Source organism: Cornus florida, unplaced genomic scaffold (assembly GCF_030987335.1).
Source record: "Cornus florida cultivar Cherokee Brave unplaced genomic scaffold, ASM3098733v1 CherokeeBrave_3.0.0_Hap2_Chr05, whole genome shotgun sequence".
Taxonomy (NCBI): Eukaryota; Viridiplantae; Streptophyta; class Magnoliopsida; order Cornales; family Cornaceae; genus Cornus; species Cornus florida.
In genome coordinates, this window is record NW_026775575.1 from 118,769,798 (window position 1) to 118,790,968 (window position 21,171).

General features: G+C 35.2%; 1 protein-coding gene across 1 annotated transcript; it reads left to right on the forward strand.

Moving 5' to 3' along the window:
• The first annotated feature begins 6,725 nt into the window (after nucleotides 1-6,725).
• On the forward strand, nucleotides 6,726-19,131 carry LOC132309017 (protein JASON). The gene is made up of 7 exons (XM_059807371.1): nucleotides 6,726-7,032; nucleotides 7,255-7,303; nucleotides 7,609-7,706; nucleotides 13,408-13,655; nucleotides 13,884-14,688; nucleotides 16,802-16,884; nucleotides 18,560-19,131. The coding sequence occupies exons 1-7, from the start codon at nucleotides 6,943-6,945 to the stop codon at nucleotides 18,678-18,680; spliced, it is 1,494 nt and encodes a 497-aa protein (XP_059663354.1). The 5' UTR covers nucleotides 6,726-6,942; the 3' UTR covers nucleotides 18,681-19,131.
• The last annotated feature ends 2,040 nt before the right edge of the window (nucleotides 19,132-21,171 follow it).

Consider the following 21,171-nt stretch of genomic DNA (forward strand, 5'->3'; position numbering starts at 1 on the left):
CGCAAATAGGTCCTATACACTAGAAAACCCTAAAATCTAGGGTTTCAGAGGTCAAAACCACCAATGACCATATCATTGTGCAAAACTCAATTTGAACAATCTTGATTCAACTATATAAACATGCTTAGATGATAGGATTTCAACTCATAGTAAGATATCAAATATATATACTCATATCAAAAAGCTAAACTAGTAAAAATAAGCGCAGATTGAGGTTTGAGACATCAAACTTGTAGTCACACTACACCCCTATCTCAAGTCTAAGAGCAAACCCTAGACACTCTAATGAAGAAAATGCTCCAAATCTAGATTGATGAAGGGGTTTTGTAGATACCGTAGTCCCCGTTCTTTTTCCCTTCTATTACTAAGCTTGAATATCAATGGAGCTAAGTGAAATGAAGCATAAAGCTTGAAGAAGATAAAGAAAATGGAGGTGAGGAGAGAGAAGAGGGAGGTGACCAAATAAGAGGGAGAGAAATGAGTGTTTGGTTTGGTCTTGCACTTTTTCTTCCTACACACAAACAGATATCACATATACAAAGCTAGATTCATTCTCCTCCACACAATATTGGTCAAAAAGTCAACATAAATGTTGGAAACGAGGCATTAAAAACATAAACTTTGGATAAAATTTTGAATAGATTCCGCTAAGAATTTTTTGCGAATCTGTAGAAGAACGCGTTCCTCTCCTCAAAGAGATGAACGTGGTATATTTATTTTCTCAAATCCGTTTCCAAGTGAATGAGAAATTAGCTCCAAAGTAAGGTGTTTGATAAGCCTAAATGGGTTTGCAAAATGTGAGAAATATTTGTCCCACGTCGAAAAAATATTAAAACCAAAAGGCACCATGAGGCCTATATAAACCCCCCATTGGGTTCATTCCAAAGCATTCCAATTCATAATCATTTTCTCTAATTCTGAATTATCTCATTCCTCTTCTTCTATAAGTGTCTATGGGTACGAACCCTTGTCTTTGGGTTCAAGCCTTAGTCAGTCACTCCTAGTCCAAGTTTAGTCGGTCACTCCGAGTTCGAGTTCGAGTCAAAGAGTATTACACCGAGCCGGTTCGCCTATTCCTTTGGTTTGCAGTACTACTACCAAAGGAAGTAAAAGTCGTTGTATCCTGGGAGATAGACGCTACTGAGTCCGTTAGCACCATAGCAGGACAAGTCTGTCTTAAGGATTTAGAATCAAATTCTAGCCTCGACTTATTTTCAGGTTGTTTTATTTTGTTTTATAAGATATTATATATATACATTATTATTTTATAATAATAATTATATATATACACACATATTATATTTTTGCATAATATTTAAATAGTAATACTATAGTGTATGGTATAGTTAGACCATATTTTTGGACTACAATCTTAAGACAGATTCTATTTATACTATAGTTTAATTATTTAAATATTGTTGTTATTTTATTTCTATAAATTTGACTGTGGTCTGTATATTTAATATATATCAGACGAATGGCAAGTATAAGTACTACTATGCCTAATGTTCCCGTCAGTCATGGGGAGAAGCCCGAAAAATTTAATGGGCAGATTTTAAAAGGTGTCAACAGAAAATGATGAATGCTATGTTGATAAGTTCTGATTTAACTCAGAATTTGTGAGGGGAAGATTTGTTTTCTGCTAATTATGTTCTCAATAAAATACCTCAAAAGAAAACAAATGTGACACCTTGTGAATTATGGAAAGGTCAAAAACCTTCCTATAAATTCTTAAAAGTGTGAGGGTGTCTAGCTAAGGTTGTTGTTCCTACTCCAAAGAAAGTTAAGATAGGACCAAAAATCTTTGATGGTATTTTCATAAGCTATGCACAGAATAGTAATGCATATCGTTTCCTTGTGTATAAATCAAACATTCTTGACATTCATGTCAATACAATTATTAAGTCAAAGAATGCTTGTTTCTTTGAGGATATATTTCCTTGTAAAAATGCTCTTAAAAGAAATCATGATATTGTTAATAGCAATATACAAGAGAATATAAACCAAGAGTCTATAGATGATGAAAATAAGGAAGAACCTAGACGTAGCAAAAGAGCTAGAACGTCTAAGTCATTTGGTCCTGATTTTCTGACATATATATTGAAGAATAAGCCATAAAGTTATAAGGAAGTTATGTCTTCTCCTGAAGCTCATTTATGGAAAGAAACCATAAATAGTGAAATTGAATCCATCATGCAAAATCATACTTGGGAGTTGATGGATCTTCCCCCTGGTACTAAAGCTTTTAGGGTATAAGTGGATCTTCAAGAAGAAGATGAAGCCTGATGGTTCAATAGATAAATACAAAGCTAGGCTTGTTTCTAAGGGATATATGCAATAAGAAGGCTTTGATTATTTTGATACATATTCACCAGTCACAAGAATAACATTCATTAGATTATTACTGGTTATTGCGGTATTGCAAAATTTAGAAATACATTAAGTGGATGTTAAGACTGCATTCTTGAATGGTGAATTATAGTAGCAAATCTATATGGAATAACCTGAAGGTTTTATTATTTCAGGAAAAGAAAAGAAGGTGTGCAAACTTGTAAAATCCTTATATGGATTAAAACAAGCTTTTAAACAGTGGCATGAAAAATTTGACAAAGTGATGTTGTTAAATGGTTTTAGAATTAATGAGTGTGATAAATGTGTTTATGTGAAAAACACTCAAAATGGATATGTCATTGTGTGCGTATATGTAGATGATATGCTAATAATGGGTAATAATGATGTTATAATCAAAATTACTAAAAATATGTTGACCAAAAATTTGGATATGAAAGATTTAGGCATAGCTAATGTCATACTAGGAATCAAGATTTCTAGAACATTAGATGGTCTAGTATTATCTCAATCTCACTATGTTGAGAAAATATTAGGAAAGTTTAATAAAGAAGATAGTAGTCTTGTAAAGATTCCTGTAGATGTAAATATTCATTTATCAAAAAATACTGGTCCTAGCATATCACAACTTGAGTATTCTCGCATTATAGGAAGCTTAATGTATTTGATGAATTGCACACCACCAGACATAGCATACTCAATTAATAAACCAAGTAGATATACAAGTAATCCAGGAAAGACCATTGGACTGCAATAATCAAGGTTCTAAGATATTTAAGATATACCATAAGTTATGGATTACATTATTCTAGATATCTAGCAGTATTTGAAGGATATAGTGATGCTAATTGGATATCAGATACGAAGAATTCTAAATCCACCAGTGGCTATGTCTTTATTATTGGAGGAGGTGCCATATCTTGGAAATCTTCGAAACAAACTTGTATTGCCAGATCAACTATGGAATCTGAATTTATTGCTTTAGATAAAGCTGGTGAAGAAGCTGAGTGGCTTCGTAATTTCTTAGAAGATATTTCAAATTGGCATAAATATGTGCCCGCTATATATATACATTGCAATAGTCAATCAACAATTAGAAGGACACAAAGTAATATGTATAACAGTAAGTCTCAACACATACGTCGATGACATAATACCGTTAAACAATTGCTCTCAAGTGGGATAATTACAATAGATTATATCAGGTCAAAAGATAATTTAGCGGATCCGTTTACAAAAGGTTTGACAAGAGAGCAAGTGTATAGTTCATCAAGGGGAATGGGATTAAAGGCGAAAGTTAATGAGTCATCTTAATGGAAACCCAACTTAGTTGACTAGAGATCCCAAGATCTAAGTTCATAGAGACAACAAAAATTCTGAATGGCTCACCAGAAGCACTGGGAATATTTAATCTTCAACCCATTTCTATGATGAGACAGTGCTACCTACAGTGATAATTATGATAAGTTATGCTTTTAATGACTTTTATACCTTGAAAATTCAAGTGGGGTATAATAGGATAGTCCTAATAAGAAGTCACCTATATGAGTGTGAAGTGGGGCCGCTTATATGAGAACTTCTAAGGCTAAGTTTTTTAGAGCACTCATGAAATACCAGGAGTTGTTCAGGGCTATATGAACACAACCATGAGAACTGACTTTGTGTGGGAAGGAACTGTGTGTTTGTTATTGTCTTGGTTTACATCAACGGCTGAACAGTTCAAGACATTATGTTCACTGGTTAGCCGTAAATCCTATAATAATACACTAGGGAAGGTTCAAGGCCAAAAGTTACCTATGCTAATGCAGTTACTTTCCAATAGTACTCTCTTTAGTATTTGTATCTTCTTCATTTGCAATTTACGCAAATTTCTATTCATGTGGGGGATTGTTGGAAACGGGGCATTAAAAACATAAACTTTGGATGAGATTTTGAATAAATTCCGCTAAGAATTTTTTGCGGATCTAGAGACAATTACGTTCCTATCCGCAAGGAGATGAACGTGGTATATTTACTTTCTTAAATCCGTTTCCGGGTGAATGAGAAATTAGCTCCAAAGTAAGGTATTTGATAAGCCTAAATGGGTTTGCAAAATGTGGGAAATGTTTGTCCCACATCGGACAAATATTAAAACCAAAAGGTACCATGAGGCTTATATAAACCCCCCTTGGATTCATTATAAAGCACTCCAATTCAGAATCATTTTCTCTAATTCTGAATTCTCTCATTCCTTTTCTTCTATAAGTGTCTATGTGTACGAACCCTTGTCTTTGGGTTCGAGCCTTAGTCAGTCACTCATAGTCCAAGTTTAGTTGGTCACTACGAGTTCGAGTCAGAGAGTACTACATCGAGCCGGTTTGCCTATTCCTTTGGTTTGCAGTACTACTATCGAATGAAGTAAAAGTCGTTGTATCCTGAGAGATCAACGCCACTGAATTCATTAGCACCACAGCGGGGTGAATCTGTCTTAAGGATATAGAATCAAATTATAGAATCTGTCTTAAGGATATAGAATCAAATTCTAGTATCGACTTGTTTACAGGTTCTTTTATTTTGTTTTATTTTATTTTATAAGATATTATATATGGATTATTATTTTATAATAATTATTATATATATACACATATTATATTTTTGCATAATATTTAAATAGTAATAATATAGTGTATGGTATAGTTAGACTATATTTTTAGACTACAATAAGGCCCACAATAAGGCCCACCATTCCAGTAAAATGCAGAAACACCCCCAAATGAAGAATAAACACACATGTATAAAATAAAACCCCACAGTATAAATAAATGACGAATGTGAACCCAATGTAATGAATGAAGTGTCGGAACATTCCAAAACACATGACTTGACCTGGGCCCACATGACCCGAACACAAAAATAAATGGAAAAAGAAAATTGAAACACGAAAAAAGAAAACCAGTCCTCACATTTTCAGAAATAATAAGATTAGTTCTATTATTGTAAATGTTGCATCATCCATGGACAGTAGATGTAAAGTCCTTGCGTGCTGTTTTTTTGTTCCATTAAAAAAAATATAAAAATATGCACATGGTGGTTGTTGGGATGGATGTAGAAGAGGGCTTCTCCAGATTGTAGCCGGAAACTAACTCTACATAAGTCTTCAGCAGTGAAGTTTTTAATTGGAGGTTTGGTGAAGTTTGTGAGAGCATCTACACCAGAATCTTCAATTCCTAATTGGCGCATTGAACAAACAGTTTTGGCATACATGTTTCCTCCAACCGAATAGTCAGATGTTTAGTTGTCATTTGACATAATCACACATGTCAAATTTGACCTACGACTTTTGATGTACAAATGAATTGTTCCTATTATTTTAATAAATGAGTCCCACGTATCATTAAAACTTGTCATTTTATTTTTGTTTGTTGTTTAATTAAAAAAATATATATTAAAAAATTAATAAGTTTAGCATATCAGGTGGATTTATTTTATATATAGACATGTCAAAATTTCGTATGTCAATTTGTCACGTCATATCTCAAATGAATTTGAAGATTAAGAGCATCTCCAGCAGTCTATTAAAATAATATTTTGTGTAAAATATACACTGCCACGTATGATATGTAATTTTTTTATTTTTATTTTTTATTTTTATTTCTAGCCGTATGTTAAAATACACTGTCATAACATCTTTACACATCCGCATCAAGATATTTCCTTTCTCCTCCCTCTTTCTCATTTAATTAACGAATCAATCATAAGTAGGTTTGTAAAAATTATGTTGGTCCTAAATTTTTATACAAAAGGTATAAAATAACTGCTGGAGCTAAAAATAAATCATCCAATTTTTTTGTATAAATTTATTTGAACAATACTTATGTCCTCACTACAATCCTAACTGGTGACGTGAATCAATAATAAATTGATATATCATCCTTAATTACCAAATTTAATATGGTGGGTGGATACTTACTTACCAAATCAGAGATGATAATTTGATTACCATTTATGATTTGATAATTAAAATATAATGTGTCAATTTATTATTGATTCATACTAGGGTCAGGATGGTATAGATCATAACGAGTGAAGACTTAAGTATTGTTCAATTTATTATGACAAATCAAATTTACATAAAAAAAATATATATATATATACAACAGTTGGATAAGGTAGAGATAAGGTAGAGTTATTTTATATACAGACATGCCAAAATTCCATAGGTCAATTTGCCACATTATACCTCAAATGAATTTGAAGATAGGGGTAGAGATGCCCTGCGAGCTTTAATCTACCCTCTAAGTTTAAAATAATTTTATTTAAGTTTTGTCACTAATATCTAATTTTTCCTATATTAATGTGATTCCTATTTTGATGGAATCCTAAAAATAGTGTTACAAAACTACCAAGGACAAATAACGCTCATCGAACTTTTCCCTCGTCTTAGCCATATTTAAATTTCAAAAAGGAATGGAGCCGACAATGTACGGCACCTCTCCGTGATTAAACCCCAAGAAAACAAGTCAGGGCCTTAGTTCAGTCTCGTTTGTAAAATTAGATTAATGCTCTCTTTTTGAGGGAGAATTTTTAGGGTTTCTGTGCAGATCAGTGTGAGCGATGGGTTGTTTCTTTGGCTGTTTCCGGATCAAAGACGAACATCGCCCTCACACTCCACTTGTCTCAGAAGCCGTTCCTTTAAAGGCCAACGTACGTATTAATTTCACTATTTTCTCTCCCCTTTTTTGCCTCTAATTGGTTGCTAAAATTGAGGAAAAAAGTAAATAAAAATCGAGTCACGTTGTTCCTACTTTACGGTTTACAAGAAATAAAGCTTTTTTTTTTTTTTTATAAAAAAAATTGGCAACCAAACAGAGGATTGGCAAACTTTTAGATTGGTTATTTATTTTTCATGTTTCTGTTCCTGATCAGGAACACGTCTTATCTCGAAATCGCCTATCGCGTCTGTTACTTTCTGAAGGTAACTTATATGATTGTACATCGGTTTAAATTTTCTAATTATACGTGAATGGTCTCAGATTGTGTTTCTACAACTCTTCAATATTTCCAATTTTATATTAAGTTGTCTCTTTCATTTTGTTCAATACGATCGTATTTTTGAAGAATTATGACATAGATGTTTTTTTTTTTGAAGGGTTAACCCGTAATTGATGATGCATAAATGTATTTGTTACAAAATTTATACAGGTTTTCATTTTGCTATAAGAAATATAGATTCAGTGGCTGCGTTCTTATTATTATTGTATTTCCAATTTATTTTTTAAGTTGAAGAGAAAGATGGCTCACCGCACAAGGATAATAAAAATCATGTTTTCAGTTCTCCACAGCCTGGAGCCGCTGATGGCAGGGAGCTCAAGGATGAGGTGTGTACTCGTTCCATGCTCTGTAGTTGCCATAAAGAATCTGTTATTATTAGATATTTTTTATTTATGTTATGGCAAAGAACTTCCACAAAACTCTTGAGAGACTTGAACCCACTACCAAAGGAGAAGAGATCCTACTAGGCCACAGGCCATTGAGATGTTTAAGATGTTTTTTATTTTTATTTTTTTATATATATTTTTAAAGATGCTTTAGAGAGACCTATTTTAGTGTATTACTTTTGCAAAAGTAAAACTCGAAGTAGTAAGTGCAAGGATACTGATTCAAGTATGAGAGCAGATATTTATGTGCAAAAATAATGGCAAAGGTTAGAATTTTCTCTACTCTTCTCCTCTACACTAGCTCTGCATTCGAGCCCCATCATTGCACTAGTCGTCCTCAAGCAACAAACATAATTCTCTCCAATATGTTTTTTTCTTTCCATACATCTCCATGCCTAGATCTAATGGTTAGAAAAACACCACATTACCATTTTTATTTAGATTAAGTTGTGTAACATAGTGGGTAGTTGCACAAGTGATGACATGACACTTTTTTTTTTTTAATAGTTGGATTTAGACTTGGAGAGAAAAAGTATTAGAGAGGATCTAAATCTATCTAGCAAAACCTCCACATTATTTTCCCCCCTTTTCTCCTCGGAGCTTTAATGTTGAAGAATTTTCTCAATATTAAAATATCTTGTCTAGGTCTAATAAAAGTTCTCAGCTCATTGTACTCTTTTTTGTCACATTTTTTTTCTTCCTCGAGCTTGTTAGCTCAATGCCATTTAGATTTAGTGAACCTTTCACCTTCTTTTGTATAAAAACAAGCTGGAACACTTTTAGGTAAAAAAAAAAAATGATATAATAATTTTAGGATGTCACTATAGGAAACACTCTTTATTCAGATTGAGAATACCAAGGATCTCGTTGTTCTTTAATGGGATTTGCAATTAGAAGAGAGAATTAACACAATGGCTATCATATATATTAGATGTTAGTGTGACAAATACTTCTTATTCTGATTGAGAATGACAAGCATCTTTTTTCTTATTCTTTAATGGGGGCTTGCAATTAGATGAGGAATTGTTCTAATAATTCGTATCACATCATCATTGTGAGACCAATTTGCTTTGTTTCTGGCATGTACTAGTTGTTATAAAGACTTAAAAAAAAAAAAAAAGTTGTTATAAAGTGAAATTTACAGTACTAGGATTTAGAACGCAATTGAGGTCACCACATTGTGCGGTTGCCATGCTAAGACTATTAGTGTATTAGGAGTTTACGACATAATTGGTCTTAGACATGTGTATATAATTGTGTTGATGTTAGTGTGACTGTGTATGGAAATTGGGAATTAATGGTACAATGCTTATATGATTTGTTCTTTATGCATGAGTTTGATAGTGTATTTGTGAAGGATCAATGTGATTTTACACGAAGAATGAGAAATGATGCTAAAAGGAATGTATATTCTACCATCTGTGTATGGGATTAGATTGTGTGTGGTTAGAAGCACATGCACCTTTAAGGTGCTCTTTCTATGTCACGCATGTGCAAGATATTGACACTTCTTAGACACTCCAAGATACATGTTTGACACACTTTAGACGGGTCTATAACTTAAAAATAAAACTCTCAATTTTGGACACAAGGCCGATACTCAGTGTTATTAAAGGCCCAAGGTGTACCAAGGCTCTAGAGGTCCTTTGGAGCCAGGCATGAGGTGCACGGCGAGGCGCGCGCCTGAGTGAAATGAGGCGCACAATTGAAAATTTAAACTATCTAAAAAACATTCATATCTCATAAGTTCACAAGTCATATCAATATTCTAAAAATTAATATTAAATATAAAAAAATAGATTCATCAACTAAACAAGCATCCAACAACCATAAAAACAAGCACAAATTTTTTTTCTTGAAAGGCAAAGCAAAATTTGTTTTTTTGAATGGCAAAACAAAGCACAAAAAGAAATAAATCTGTTTTAAAAAAAAAAAAAAAACTATTAACAAGAAAAGAAAGGAAAAAACATAGGAAAAAAAAAGACACACAGACAGAAGAAGTAGATGAACAGAGAGAAGTAAACGAGAAGAGGGAAAAAAGTTAAAGAAAAAAAGGAGAAAAAACAACCCCCCCCTTCCCCTCGCCTCCATAAAAAAAAAAGGATTGACCCTCCCCCCCCCCCCCCCCCCCCCCCCCCCCCAAAAAAAAGGACTGAGAGACAAGATAACTAGACGAAGAAAGAGAGATCTAAACAAAGATAAGAAGAGAGGAGGAGAGGAGAGAAGAGAGGTACAGGAGAAAAGAGAGAAAAAAAGAAGAAGAAAGAATTGAGGTGGCTTCGTCATACATCTCTGTAACTAGGGCTTCGTTGTTCGTCTCACGGTCTCACTCTTTCTCAGTTCGGTTGACACTTTGACTCTTAGGCTTTCTTATTTGTTTATTCTTTTGAATAAAAGTTTCATCTCTCGTATGCTTGGGCTTTCTAATTTGTTAATTAAGTTGCCAAAAGTACCCTTTTTGGCTTAAGAAATAGAATAATTATAGTTTAAAAAAAAAAATTAGTGAGGCGCTTGACAATTAGTACGAGGTGCGCGCCTAGTAAACATCTGTGAGCCTGGGATGACAACAGGCGCTAGACTTGCGCCTAAAGCCTAGGCACAAGGTGCGCCTAAAGCCTAGGCACAAGGTGTGCCTTTAACAACACTGCCGACACTTTTGGTTTATGTGCACACATGCGACGATAAACCATGAATATTGGATAATTTATTTATTTATTTTTTAAATGGAGAAAATATTACTGTTGTAAGAAGAATTAAATTAAAGGTTTATATAAAAAAAAAAAATATTTATGAATGACGTTGTAGTGGCGAGCAGTGTTGTTAAAGGCATAAGGCGCACCAAGGTGCTAGAGGTATTTTGGAGCTTGGGCTCGAGGCGCACAGCGAGATGCGTGCCTGAGTGAAGTGAGGCGCACAATTAAAAATTTAAACTATCATAAAAACATTCATATCTCATAAGTTATATTAATACTCTAAAAATTAATACCAAATATAAAAAGTAATTCCATTAACTAAACAGGCATCCAACAATTACAAAATAGAGCACAAATTTTTTTTCTTAAAAGGCAAAGCATAATTTGTTTTTTTGAATGGCAAAATAGAGCACAAAAAGAAATAAATTTGTTAACAAAAAAAAACTGTTAACAAGAAAAGAAAAGAAAAAATAGAGCCAAAAAAAAAAAGACGATGAGACAGAAGTAGATGAAGAGAGAAAGTGTTAAAGAAAAAAAGGCCCCCCCCCCCCCCAAAAAAAAAAAAAAAAAAAAAATTGAGATAGAAGAAAATTAGGCGAAGAGAGAGATGTAAACAAAGATAAGAAGGGAGGAGTAGAGGAGAAGAGAGAAGAAGAAGAAAAAACTGACATGGCTTCGTTGTTTGTCTCACGGTCTCACTCTTTCTCTATTCGGTTGACTCTTGGGCTTTCTTATTTGTTTACTCTTTTGAACAAAAGTTTCATATCTCGTACGCTTGGGCTTTTCTATTTGTTTATTAAGTTGCCAAAAGTATCCTTTTTGGCTTAAGAAATAGAATAATCATAGTTTTAAAAAAAATCAGTGAGGTGCACATGACAAACAGGACGAGGTGCAACCGAGACGCGCGCCTAGTAAATGATAATAGGAGCTAGACCTGTGCCTTGAGTCTAGGCGCGCCTTTAACAACACTGGTAGTGAGTGCAGGAGCAGTAGTAGGAGTAGGAGATGAGTCGCCAAATTACTCCTAATTTTTACACACAACACAAATATATTCATATCTTTAAACTCAACAACCATACATAGATATGTCTTTTCCTTGTACATCTTTCTTTACGGGACGTGTGCACATATCATTATATGATTCATAACTTGCAAACTTAATGTTACAACAATAGAATATCAAATCTACTTATTATACAATAATATTTGTTGTGTATTGTAGAAACTGAAAGAGAGAGAGACTGATGGAGGCTGCAATATACACATTCTCATTGCATTACCCTAAAATGAAATAGGGAAAATATATACCAACATAAGAAAGGCCTAATTACATAATGGTCACAAACTATAATTAAAGTTTGGGCCAACATAAATATATATATATGTATATATACACACATAAATATTCCAACACTCCCCCTTAAGCTGGAGAATATATATATTATATAATTTCAGCTTGGAACAGATAGTCCTTAACCGATTATGACCCAACGTTTTTGTAAACATATCAGCTAGTTGATCTTCAGACTTTACAAATGGAGTTGAGATGTTCCCGGTTAATATTTTTTCTCGAAGAAAATGACAATCAACTTCAATATGCTTGTTTCTCTCATGGAACACATGATTGGATGCAATGTGAATAGTTACTTGGTTATCATAAAACAATGGAATAGGAGCTTTGACTGTCAACCCAAGTTAAATTGTTTTACCCATGTCAACTCATTAGTGGTATGGGCCATTGCCCTGTACTCAGCTTCAGCACTAGACCGAGCTACCACTGTTTGCTTTTTACTTTTCCATGTAACAAGGTTTCCCCTACAAATGTGCAGTAGCCAGTAGTAGATCTCCTATCTGAAGGAGAGCCAACCCAATTAGCATATGTAAAATTTATATAGCAACCCAGAACTTGGAGATTGCTTTAGATATCGGATAATCCAAAGAACATCATTCCAATGTGGTACTTTTGGAGCTCCCATGAACTAACTTATGACACTAATTGCATATGAAATGTTAGGTTGGGTGATAGTGAGATAAATTAATTTCCCAACTAGATGTCGATATCTGCCAGGGTCGTCAAATAGATTGCCTTCATCTGACAAAAGTTTTATATTTGGATTTATAGGATCATTAGCAGGACGACTGCCTGACATACCTATTTCTTCTAATAAGTCCAGCACATATTTTCTTTAAGATAAACTTATACCTTTCATGGATCTAGCAACTTCAATACCCAAGAAATATCTAAGTTTACCCAAGTCTTTAGTGCGAAACCGATTTCATTTGTTCTAAGGTGGCTTCAAATGAGATTGTGACTCCTTTTCTGCCCTCTTGCAATCAACTTGCTAGTTGACATCTTTACTAAAGCTCTTTCAAAGATTGCATTCGACTCCATTTGCAGCAAGCTCGGAGTTGTAGATATCTACTCTACAGCTCGAGGGGGATTGTAGTGAAAATAAGCTATTTAGAGCCTGTCATTAGTTGACAGAGTTGATAATTTTTATTCACATAAACTGCTAACTTGATTATATGAATTGATATTTGATTAGCTTAATTTTTGGTAATTGGCTAAATGATTGTATTGATTTTCTGTCTTGGGTTCTTAAATAAACCCACATGTACTCAGGCTGTGGAATACACAAGAATTCTTCTCTTGCTTTTTCTAGCTCTTATTTTTCAACAATAAATAAGTCTTTAAATACTGCATCCAAAAATTATTTGATCTTTCACAAACAGCTCTACGTGAAAAATGCATAACTAGAAGCTACAGCTTCAATGCTAGCCTGTTGGAGTAGGATGTGATTTTCTTGTACTACGACTATGGTTAATTCAACTTAATAATCAATGCCACACTTTCTTACTTGAATTGTTGTTATTTCTATAAATCAATCCATTTTTATTATAATTTCTGCAATCTTGAAGTTACTGATTTGATTAATTTGAATTTGTAGGCCAAGTTTCTCAAAGCTTGTGGTACTTTACTTGAGACTCCTGCTGAAATCCGGAAAGCATCTGAAAAAATCGAACACTCATCATTTCATGATGGAGATTTTGAACCTTCACAATTCCATTCCTGGCTTCCCAACAAATCCATTAAAAAGCTCATCTTGGACAAACAACCCGATCAACCTTCTTCTCCTATTAAATTTTGTGAAGTATGGGCAATTGGATCAATTTCTTCAGAGAATACACCAAGCAGGTTTTCTTCTAATCCCTTGTGAATAGCTCTGAATCAATTAACTAATTATAATATGTTCTAATTATTCATTGTGCCAGTCTATAGATGAAAAGATGACCTGGCATATGTTTGAATCAAATATAAGGCTTCCCTACCAGTAACTCTGCAAAATTATTTTGACCATTCCAATTTCTACACTTCAGATTTCATTTACATGATGTCATTTTCTTATTGCTGTATATCTAACAGACAGAATAGTCGAAGGGTCTCTACCACCTCTACTGAAGGCAGTGGAGTTGGCACTGTTTGTATGGCCACTAAGATTCAAGCTCATCAGACTCGTGACATTACAACTTCATTAGTTTCACCATGGCCTGTGTCTGCAAAAATGCAGAGCAAGAGCAAGTTTGTGCATTTTGAATGTGACTCGGATGCGATTTCACGCTCATCTAGAAGCTCTTCATGTTGGACTGCTAGCCAAAGTAAGGCGCAATCTGAATCAGCAGGTAATTGCAGTGTGTCAAAGCTTTCAGCTTTCCCTACTCCACTAAAATTAACTGATGAGATGCAAACACCTGGAACTGAGTTCCCGGCATATTTACAAAAAATGGAAAATGGGAAAAATCCTTGTATCAGGTCTCAGTATGTGCACACAGTCCTGAATCCTGTTGAGAAATTCTCTAAGTGGAAGGTAATCAAAGAAGAAGATTATGACTCACATCAACTGTCAGTTAATCTGAGAGAATCTCTTGAGCAAGCTGACGATGCTACCCCTAAGTCAGAACATGATATGAGGGGAACTTTAGTTGAGAAAGAGATGAATGTTGAAGCAAACTTGTCTTCTTTGCTGAAACCACATCCAATTAAATGTGATGGTAATGATCAACCTCTTGATTCTCTTTCTAGTAAAAATGTTCATTTTGGCAGAACTCATGGGGATAGGCCTATCCTTGGGATGGTTGCTGCTCATTGGAATGAAGATGAGCCTTCTCGTATCTCGCCCAAGTGGTGGGATGGGAATGGAATTCCAAATTCGACCAACAAGTACAAAGAGGTATATCTTATTTGTATCTGCATTGTTTTCTCCTTGCTTGCACATACAAAAGCTATATTAATAATAGGATAATTTATACTCAGACCTCTTAAGGCTCGTCACTTTGCCCTTATTACATGTAGATGCAACTTTTGGCGCATGGTACCCAACAAGCTTGCCCTGTCTTACACTAACACTCCATGCATATAGCTGGCCAACGTGTCAGACCGATGATACCTTGTGAAATTACCCACATGCCCTTTAACTTATGAAAAGACGTCTTGATACACTAAATTACCAATGTAACCCTAAATACAATCTTTTCATGAACCAAATTACCCTTTTAATAATACAACAATAACCACCAAGCTATTTCGGGTCGGCTACATGAATCCTATGTTTCCGTTCCACTTTATTTAAGGCCATAGGCCAGTCGATCCACATGCTATCATGTATTTCTTTACTAACTCTACCCATGCTAACTTTGGTCTTCCTCTTTCCCTAGTATTACTCTTAATGCTATTGTGAACTATGCCACTTTTCCTAACCGGCACACTTAAAGGTCTTCTTTGCACATGTTCAAACCATCGTAACCGATTTTCTCTCAATTTATCTTCAGTTAGTTCTACTCCAACCATCTCCCGAATGTGGTCACGTCTAATTCTGTCATTTCTAGTCTTATTGCACATCCATCTCAACATTAGCATTTCTGCCACATTCACTTTATGCAAATGTTGTTTCCTAGCTGCCCAATATTAGGTATGATAAAGTATGGCCGGTTTAATAGCTATTCGATAGAACTATCCTTTTAATTGTAAGGGGATACACCTATCACACAATATACTAGATTCACTCCTTCATTTAACCCACCTTGCCTTGATTTTATAATTAACATCATATCCATTTATATAAATATTTGTTTTACACAAATATTTGATTTACGTACTAAATATAAATTTAATTCACTCCTTTTATTGAAGAATGTTCTCCACCCTCATTAGTAACATGTTTGGCTCCGACGGACCAGTTTAATCTTTAAAATCAACAAATTTACAAATCATATATTTACATACATAATAAAACATTTAATATATAATTGCACAATTTGAAAAATATTTAATTATGCTTTTAAAAATTGCAAATTTATTAAATTAAAAAATTAAACCTACCAATTTCTAAGTTACACATAATTTCAAATTTTATAAAATCAATTTCTATATCAATACATTTGATTGATTTTTAAATTTTACTGTGGCAATTTTGAAAATGTAAACCCTTAGTTAAGTTTAATTTCTCATGTGCGCATGCTGCCACATATTTCCATCACCATTCACATCATTGTGGGGGTAATTTACTCCTGTTACTCTATACCAATTCATAAAGAAAGAAAGTCAATCTTCACATCTTACAAAATACTTGTTTTGTGGTGTCTGAGATGGGTTTGACAATGAAGGCTGAGAGCAATGACAATGACCATACAAAGAATGAGAGCAATAGAGAGATGAATAAGCGAGAAGGCTGATGCCAGATCCACGATGATAATGAAGCCAAAGCCATGTGGGCAGAGATTTTTTGAGAAAAAATAAAAGGCATTTTATGGAGAGAAAGGGTGGCGTTGTGGTGATGGTGTGGACGTGAGCTGTGGTGAAACAGATGGAGAGAGAGAGAAAGAAAGGTTGGCGGGGCGGAGGGCGAATAGTGGTGGTGGTGGACAGTGTAGAGAGGGGTGGGGGTGGGGGTGTATATTGGAGAGAGATGCCAGAAACAAGAGGCAAGCTAGGGTTTGACGTGAAGAACATTTCTATTATGCAACAATGGAGATGGGGTGTATGAGATGTATTTTTGTTTGTCATTAGTTTAGGGTTTGGTGGAGTTTGCAGATTCCAATGAGCAATGATTATGGGCATTTTTGTAATTTATAAAAATCTGATATTTTGGATAAGAAAGCAATTAAAAAATCAGGGGCAATCTAGACATTTCAGACTTTTTTTAACGGCGTTATGACGGTCAAATGAACAGGGGTGTTGGTGAAGGTTTATCCAAACTTGTTATTTACCTATAATAAGAGCAAACCTCATAGAATGTCAGTGTAATTTATCCTTAATAATACGATGATTCTATGTGTCGTTTGCAGGATCAAAAAGTTAAATGGCATGCAACACCATTTGAGGAGAGATTAGAAAAGGCATTGTCTGAGGATGTTTTCATCTCCCAGAGGTACTTTAGGCTTTTTTTTTCTTGCTTCCTATTCAGTTAAATTTAATCATGTTATGTTCTTAGGAATTTATATACGTTATGGTTCCATGAAGAATTCACTTATAATATCACTGTTGTTTTTTTGGAATGAAAGCATGTTTGGTTTATTATCTTCCACAACTTCTGGAATCCTTTCTTTGAAAAAATAAAAGAAAAAAAATCTGGTAAACCTGTGTACAAGACTTGAAAAGCAAACTATAATGCAAGAAGTGTAGATAACCCTATTGTAGAGGATGTGGTCTGGAATATAATATGCCCATATTCAACAGCTGTTTTGTTGTGCAATGTAACAACCCTCACGTTTAACTCTAGAGTTTTGGTGGATTTACAGCCATCACGGCTTTAAAACGCATTGTGTCATAGAATGGTGTTGAATCTACATATAGCACTTGCCCATCCACACCCAGCCGATGTGGGATTGTGCACCTGTGGCTCGCCCAGTGTGGCAGCTTGCTGGTGCCACCTGCACACGCTGACACATACCTGCCCACAAGGTTGCCATAATCACACCCTTTGGGGCCCAACGTCCTCGTTGGCTACATTTCTGGCTGGTCAGGCTCTGATACCATTTATACCAACCCCCACCCTATCCAGACACAATATTATCTGCTTTTGGCTCTCCCGGACCAGACTTCTTAGGGGTCACCCATTCTGGTACTACTCCAGGCTAAGCACGCTTAACTCCGGAGTTCTGGTAGGTTCACAGCTTTAAAACGCATTGTGTCATAAAAGGGTGTTGAATTTACGTATAACACTTGCCCGATCCACACCCAGGCGAAGTGGGATTGTGCACCTGTAGCTTACCTAGTGTGGTAGCCTACTGGTGCCACCTGCACACGCTCACACACACCCGCTCACAAGGTGGCCACAATCACCCCCTTTGGGGCCCAACGTTCTCGCTGGCCACACTTTCGGCTGGGTTAAGCTTTGATACCATTTGTAACAACCATCACCTTAGCCAGACACAATATTGTCTGCTTTTAGCTCCCATGGACCAGAGACTTCCTAAGGGGTCACCCATCCTAGTAATACTCCAGGCTAAGCACACTTAACTTTGGAGTTCTGGTGGATTCATGGCCATCACTGCTTTAAAACGCGTTATGTTATAGAATGGTGTTGAATCTACATATAGCACTTGCCCCATCCACACCTAGGCGATATGAGATTGTGCACCTGTAGCTCGCCCAGTGTGGTAACCTATTGGTGCCACTTGCACACGCTCACACACACCCGCCCACAAGGTCGCCACATGCAAGATGTTAGGTTTTGACCATGAATGTAAAATATACTTATTACCTTTTTCTTTAATATTATAACAAATGAAATTGCAATCTATAGGGACCCGTAGTTAGATGTTTAAGTTATGACATCATACATAGTGCGTCAATGAATAATAGACGGAGAAAGCATGTATTCTCCAACAAAATGATATAAAGGCAAAAAAATTTCTTAAACAAGTAGCATTAAGTTTAGACCTTTGGCTGTTGAAAAGATGCAAGCTGAATAAGAAAACTTAAATGGTTGTTTCACCATCCACCTCTCCCCCCCCACCCCATTTTCTTTTTGCTCACTTTGGTTTGTTTTGACTATAAGATTTTGATTTCTAAAATTATGAATAGTTTCATTTGATTTATAGGAAGCATATCAACGGGGAGCCACCTATTCATTGTGATGAAAAAGAGGAAAGTGATACTGCTCAATCTCGGTTGCAATCTGCGACACATTTCAGTGAGGACCACAAGGTGGTTTCATTATGATGAATGCCATACATTATCATTGTCCACTGTGTTGTAAGTTGGTTTAGATGTGTCGCTTTTATGGATTTATTCTTGGAATTTATATTTGAAGCTTGTGTCATGAACCATTATGATTGGTTTGCCCGAATTCCTAGAACTATCTAGCTGAAGATGGAAGTTCTGCTTCTCTGTGTAGCTTTGTGTGAAGCATGAGGGGGATGCTTGCAATGTACATAGGCAAAACTGTGGCCTCATGTTTTTTAATTACCTTTTCCTCTTATAAGTTTCAGCTTTGTTTTCATGCATGTGTAGATTGCTTATGAAGGAATATTTTATGTTTTAATTTATTTGTGGAGCTTGAATGTCATACAAGTCTACCACATTTTCTTGTTTTTGGGGAGGGTACAATGATGTGGATTCTATTCTACCGATTGACTAATGTCATAGAAGGTCATATATTTATGGATGTGCATGACAGTTTTGCAAATTCAATTCTTATGGTGAAATTGCTAAAACAAGAAATTACTTAATATGGTTATTTGCTAGTCATTTGCCCATACGACATGTATTATTCGTCACTTCACAGAAATGGAATTGAATTCGGGTTTGTTACCCTTGGGCTACATGGCTGCAGTTTGGTCATTTGATTGTAAACCCACGAAATTGGTATTGAATAGAATATTTGGAGGAACTTGTCTTGTGCTTGTGTTAGAATGGAAACTTATTTTACACCCATCTATTAACTTTTTGTAGGTTCGAAGTTTCAATGATCGAAAGTTAGATTGACTTCTTGTACTCTTTCAGTCCCAAAATTCTTGTCGCTCTTCTTTTTTTTTTTTTGGATATCTCAAATCCATGTCTCATTTGAAAAGTCAATCTGGAAAATGTTTTTGTTTTGCAGATATCATAAAATTTTAAAAACTTTTTCCAATCAAAACAAATTTTAAACGTAAATGAGTAGTTTTGGAACTTTTTAAACTTTTCTCGTGCTGTCTCTTACCTTATACAAACTAATCTTTTACATAAAACAATAGAAAGCAGATTTCATAGTGTTGGTTTATCTACGAGTGAATTGGGCATTGGCGTGTGTGATTGTGATTGTGATTGTGATTGTGGAATTGAAATGGGGTTCGAGCGTTGCGGTGAAGTACATGTTTTGTGAGGGGTATGAGAGGTGTGCCCTTGTCTTGCTTTTCGATGCTTTGATTGGCCTTCGGGTGAGGGGCAGTGCAATGACAGAGGCGGCAAAATTGGATGGTGTTAGCGATGGGTGGAAGATTTGGGCATTCATTGGGCAGATTGTGGTGAGAAGTGGTTTTTGGGATTTGGAGGTTGAGTAATGCTATTAATAGAACCCTCTCATGACAAATTGACCAGGGTTATGACCTCTCTATATTTAACTACGGATTGAAAGACATATAAAATGATTCATTTAACTTTTCACAAATTGTAAAAAACATTTTCAATATAGTGGTTTATGGAGAGCTGGTGACACTTGCCATTTTGCCATGGTAGAACTCTCTTAATGACACTACTCTTGGGGAGGAAATAAATTCTGATCTCTAAAAGGTTTTGGCTAAACTTCTGAAAGATACTAAAGAGTTTGAATTGCCTTTCATGCTACCAGGAAATGTGCTAGATTCAGGATTAAAAAACCCCGGCTGGTTTTGGTATGTATTGCTATTTCCGGTCAAACTTTATTTTGTTTGCACATATGAAGGTGCTGAATTTCAGTTCTTATCATATTTGCGAAAAAAAAAAAAAAAGACCGTTCTTGTCCCATGGAGTGTCGTTGTGAGTGGGTTTATTCGTTTCATTGGTTTTTGCTTGTGCTCAATTTGTTCCTTTTCAGTTCTTGGGAAGTTTAATCTGGTACTATTTGATCCCAACTTGTAGGTGTTTGCGCATCTGCTGGTTGATACAAAGCAAATACTGATAGTTACTGTTGCAGCTACATTTTTCAAACCCACCCATTTTGTGTTAAAAAAGAGACAGAGCTGAGTTAGATTGAGAGAGATCGGGAGGAGGAAGAAAATTGAAGAGAGAAATATATATATGCTATATATAGTTGTAGAGGAACCTATACTTAGCATACACAAGAATATAAGTTACTTGCAAAAACATTACTTGGCTTTCCAAGAAGGATTAAGGGGGGAATCTCAGTGAAAGACACTGTGCAAGGGGAAGTGTACTTATGTTATCCTCTTACTCGACGATCCTATTGGAGAGGGGAATTGTAGGTACGGTAACATATTGCACAAGGCCCTTGGCACAATCACGAGTCATAGTCAACCATTACTCATTTGACATAGGGAGACGCCTCTAAGTAGGGAACTCTACTTATCTCTAACTCTTACAAGACAGTCATATAGAATGTCTGCGGAAATCAAGTTATATAGCGAACCCATGACTTAGAGCTTCACCCAAGAGGTATCGACTATGGCAAGAGATTATGTAATAGAGCATGTCAGTGACACTCAATAAGGTAGTAACATGTTCTGTGACACAATAC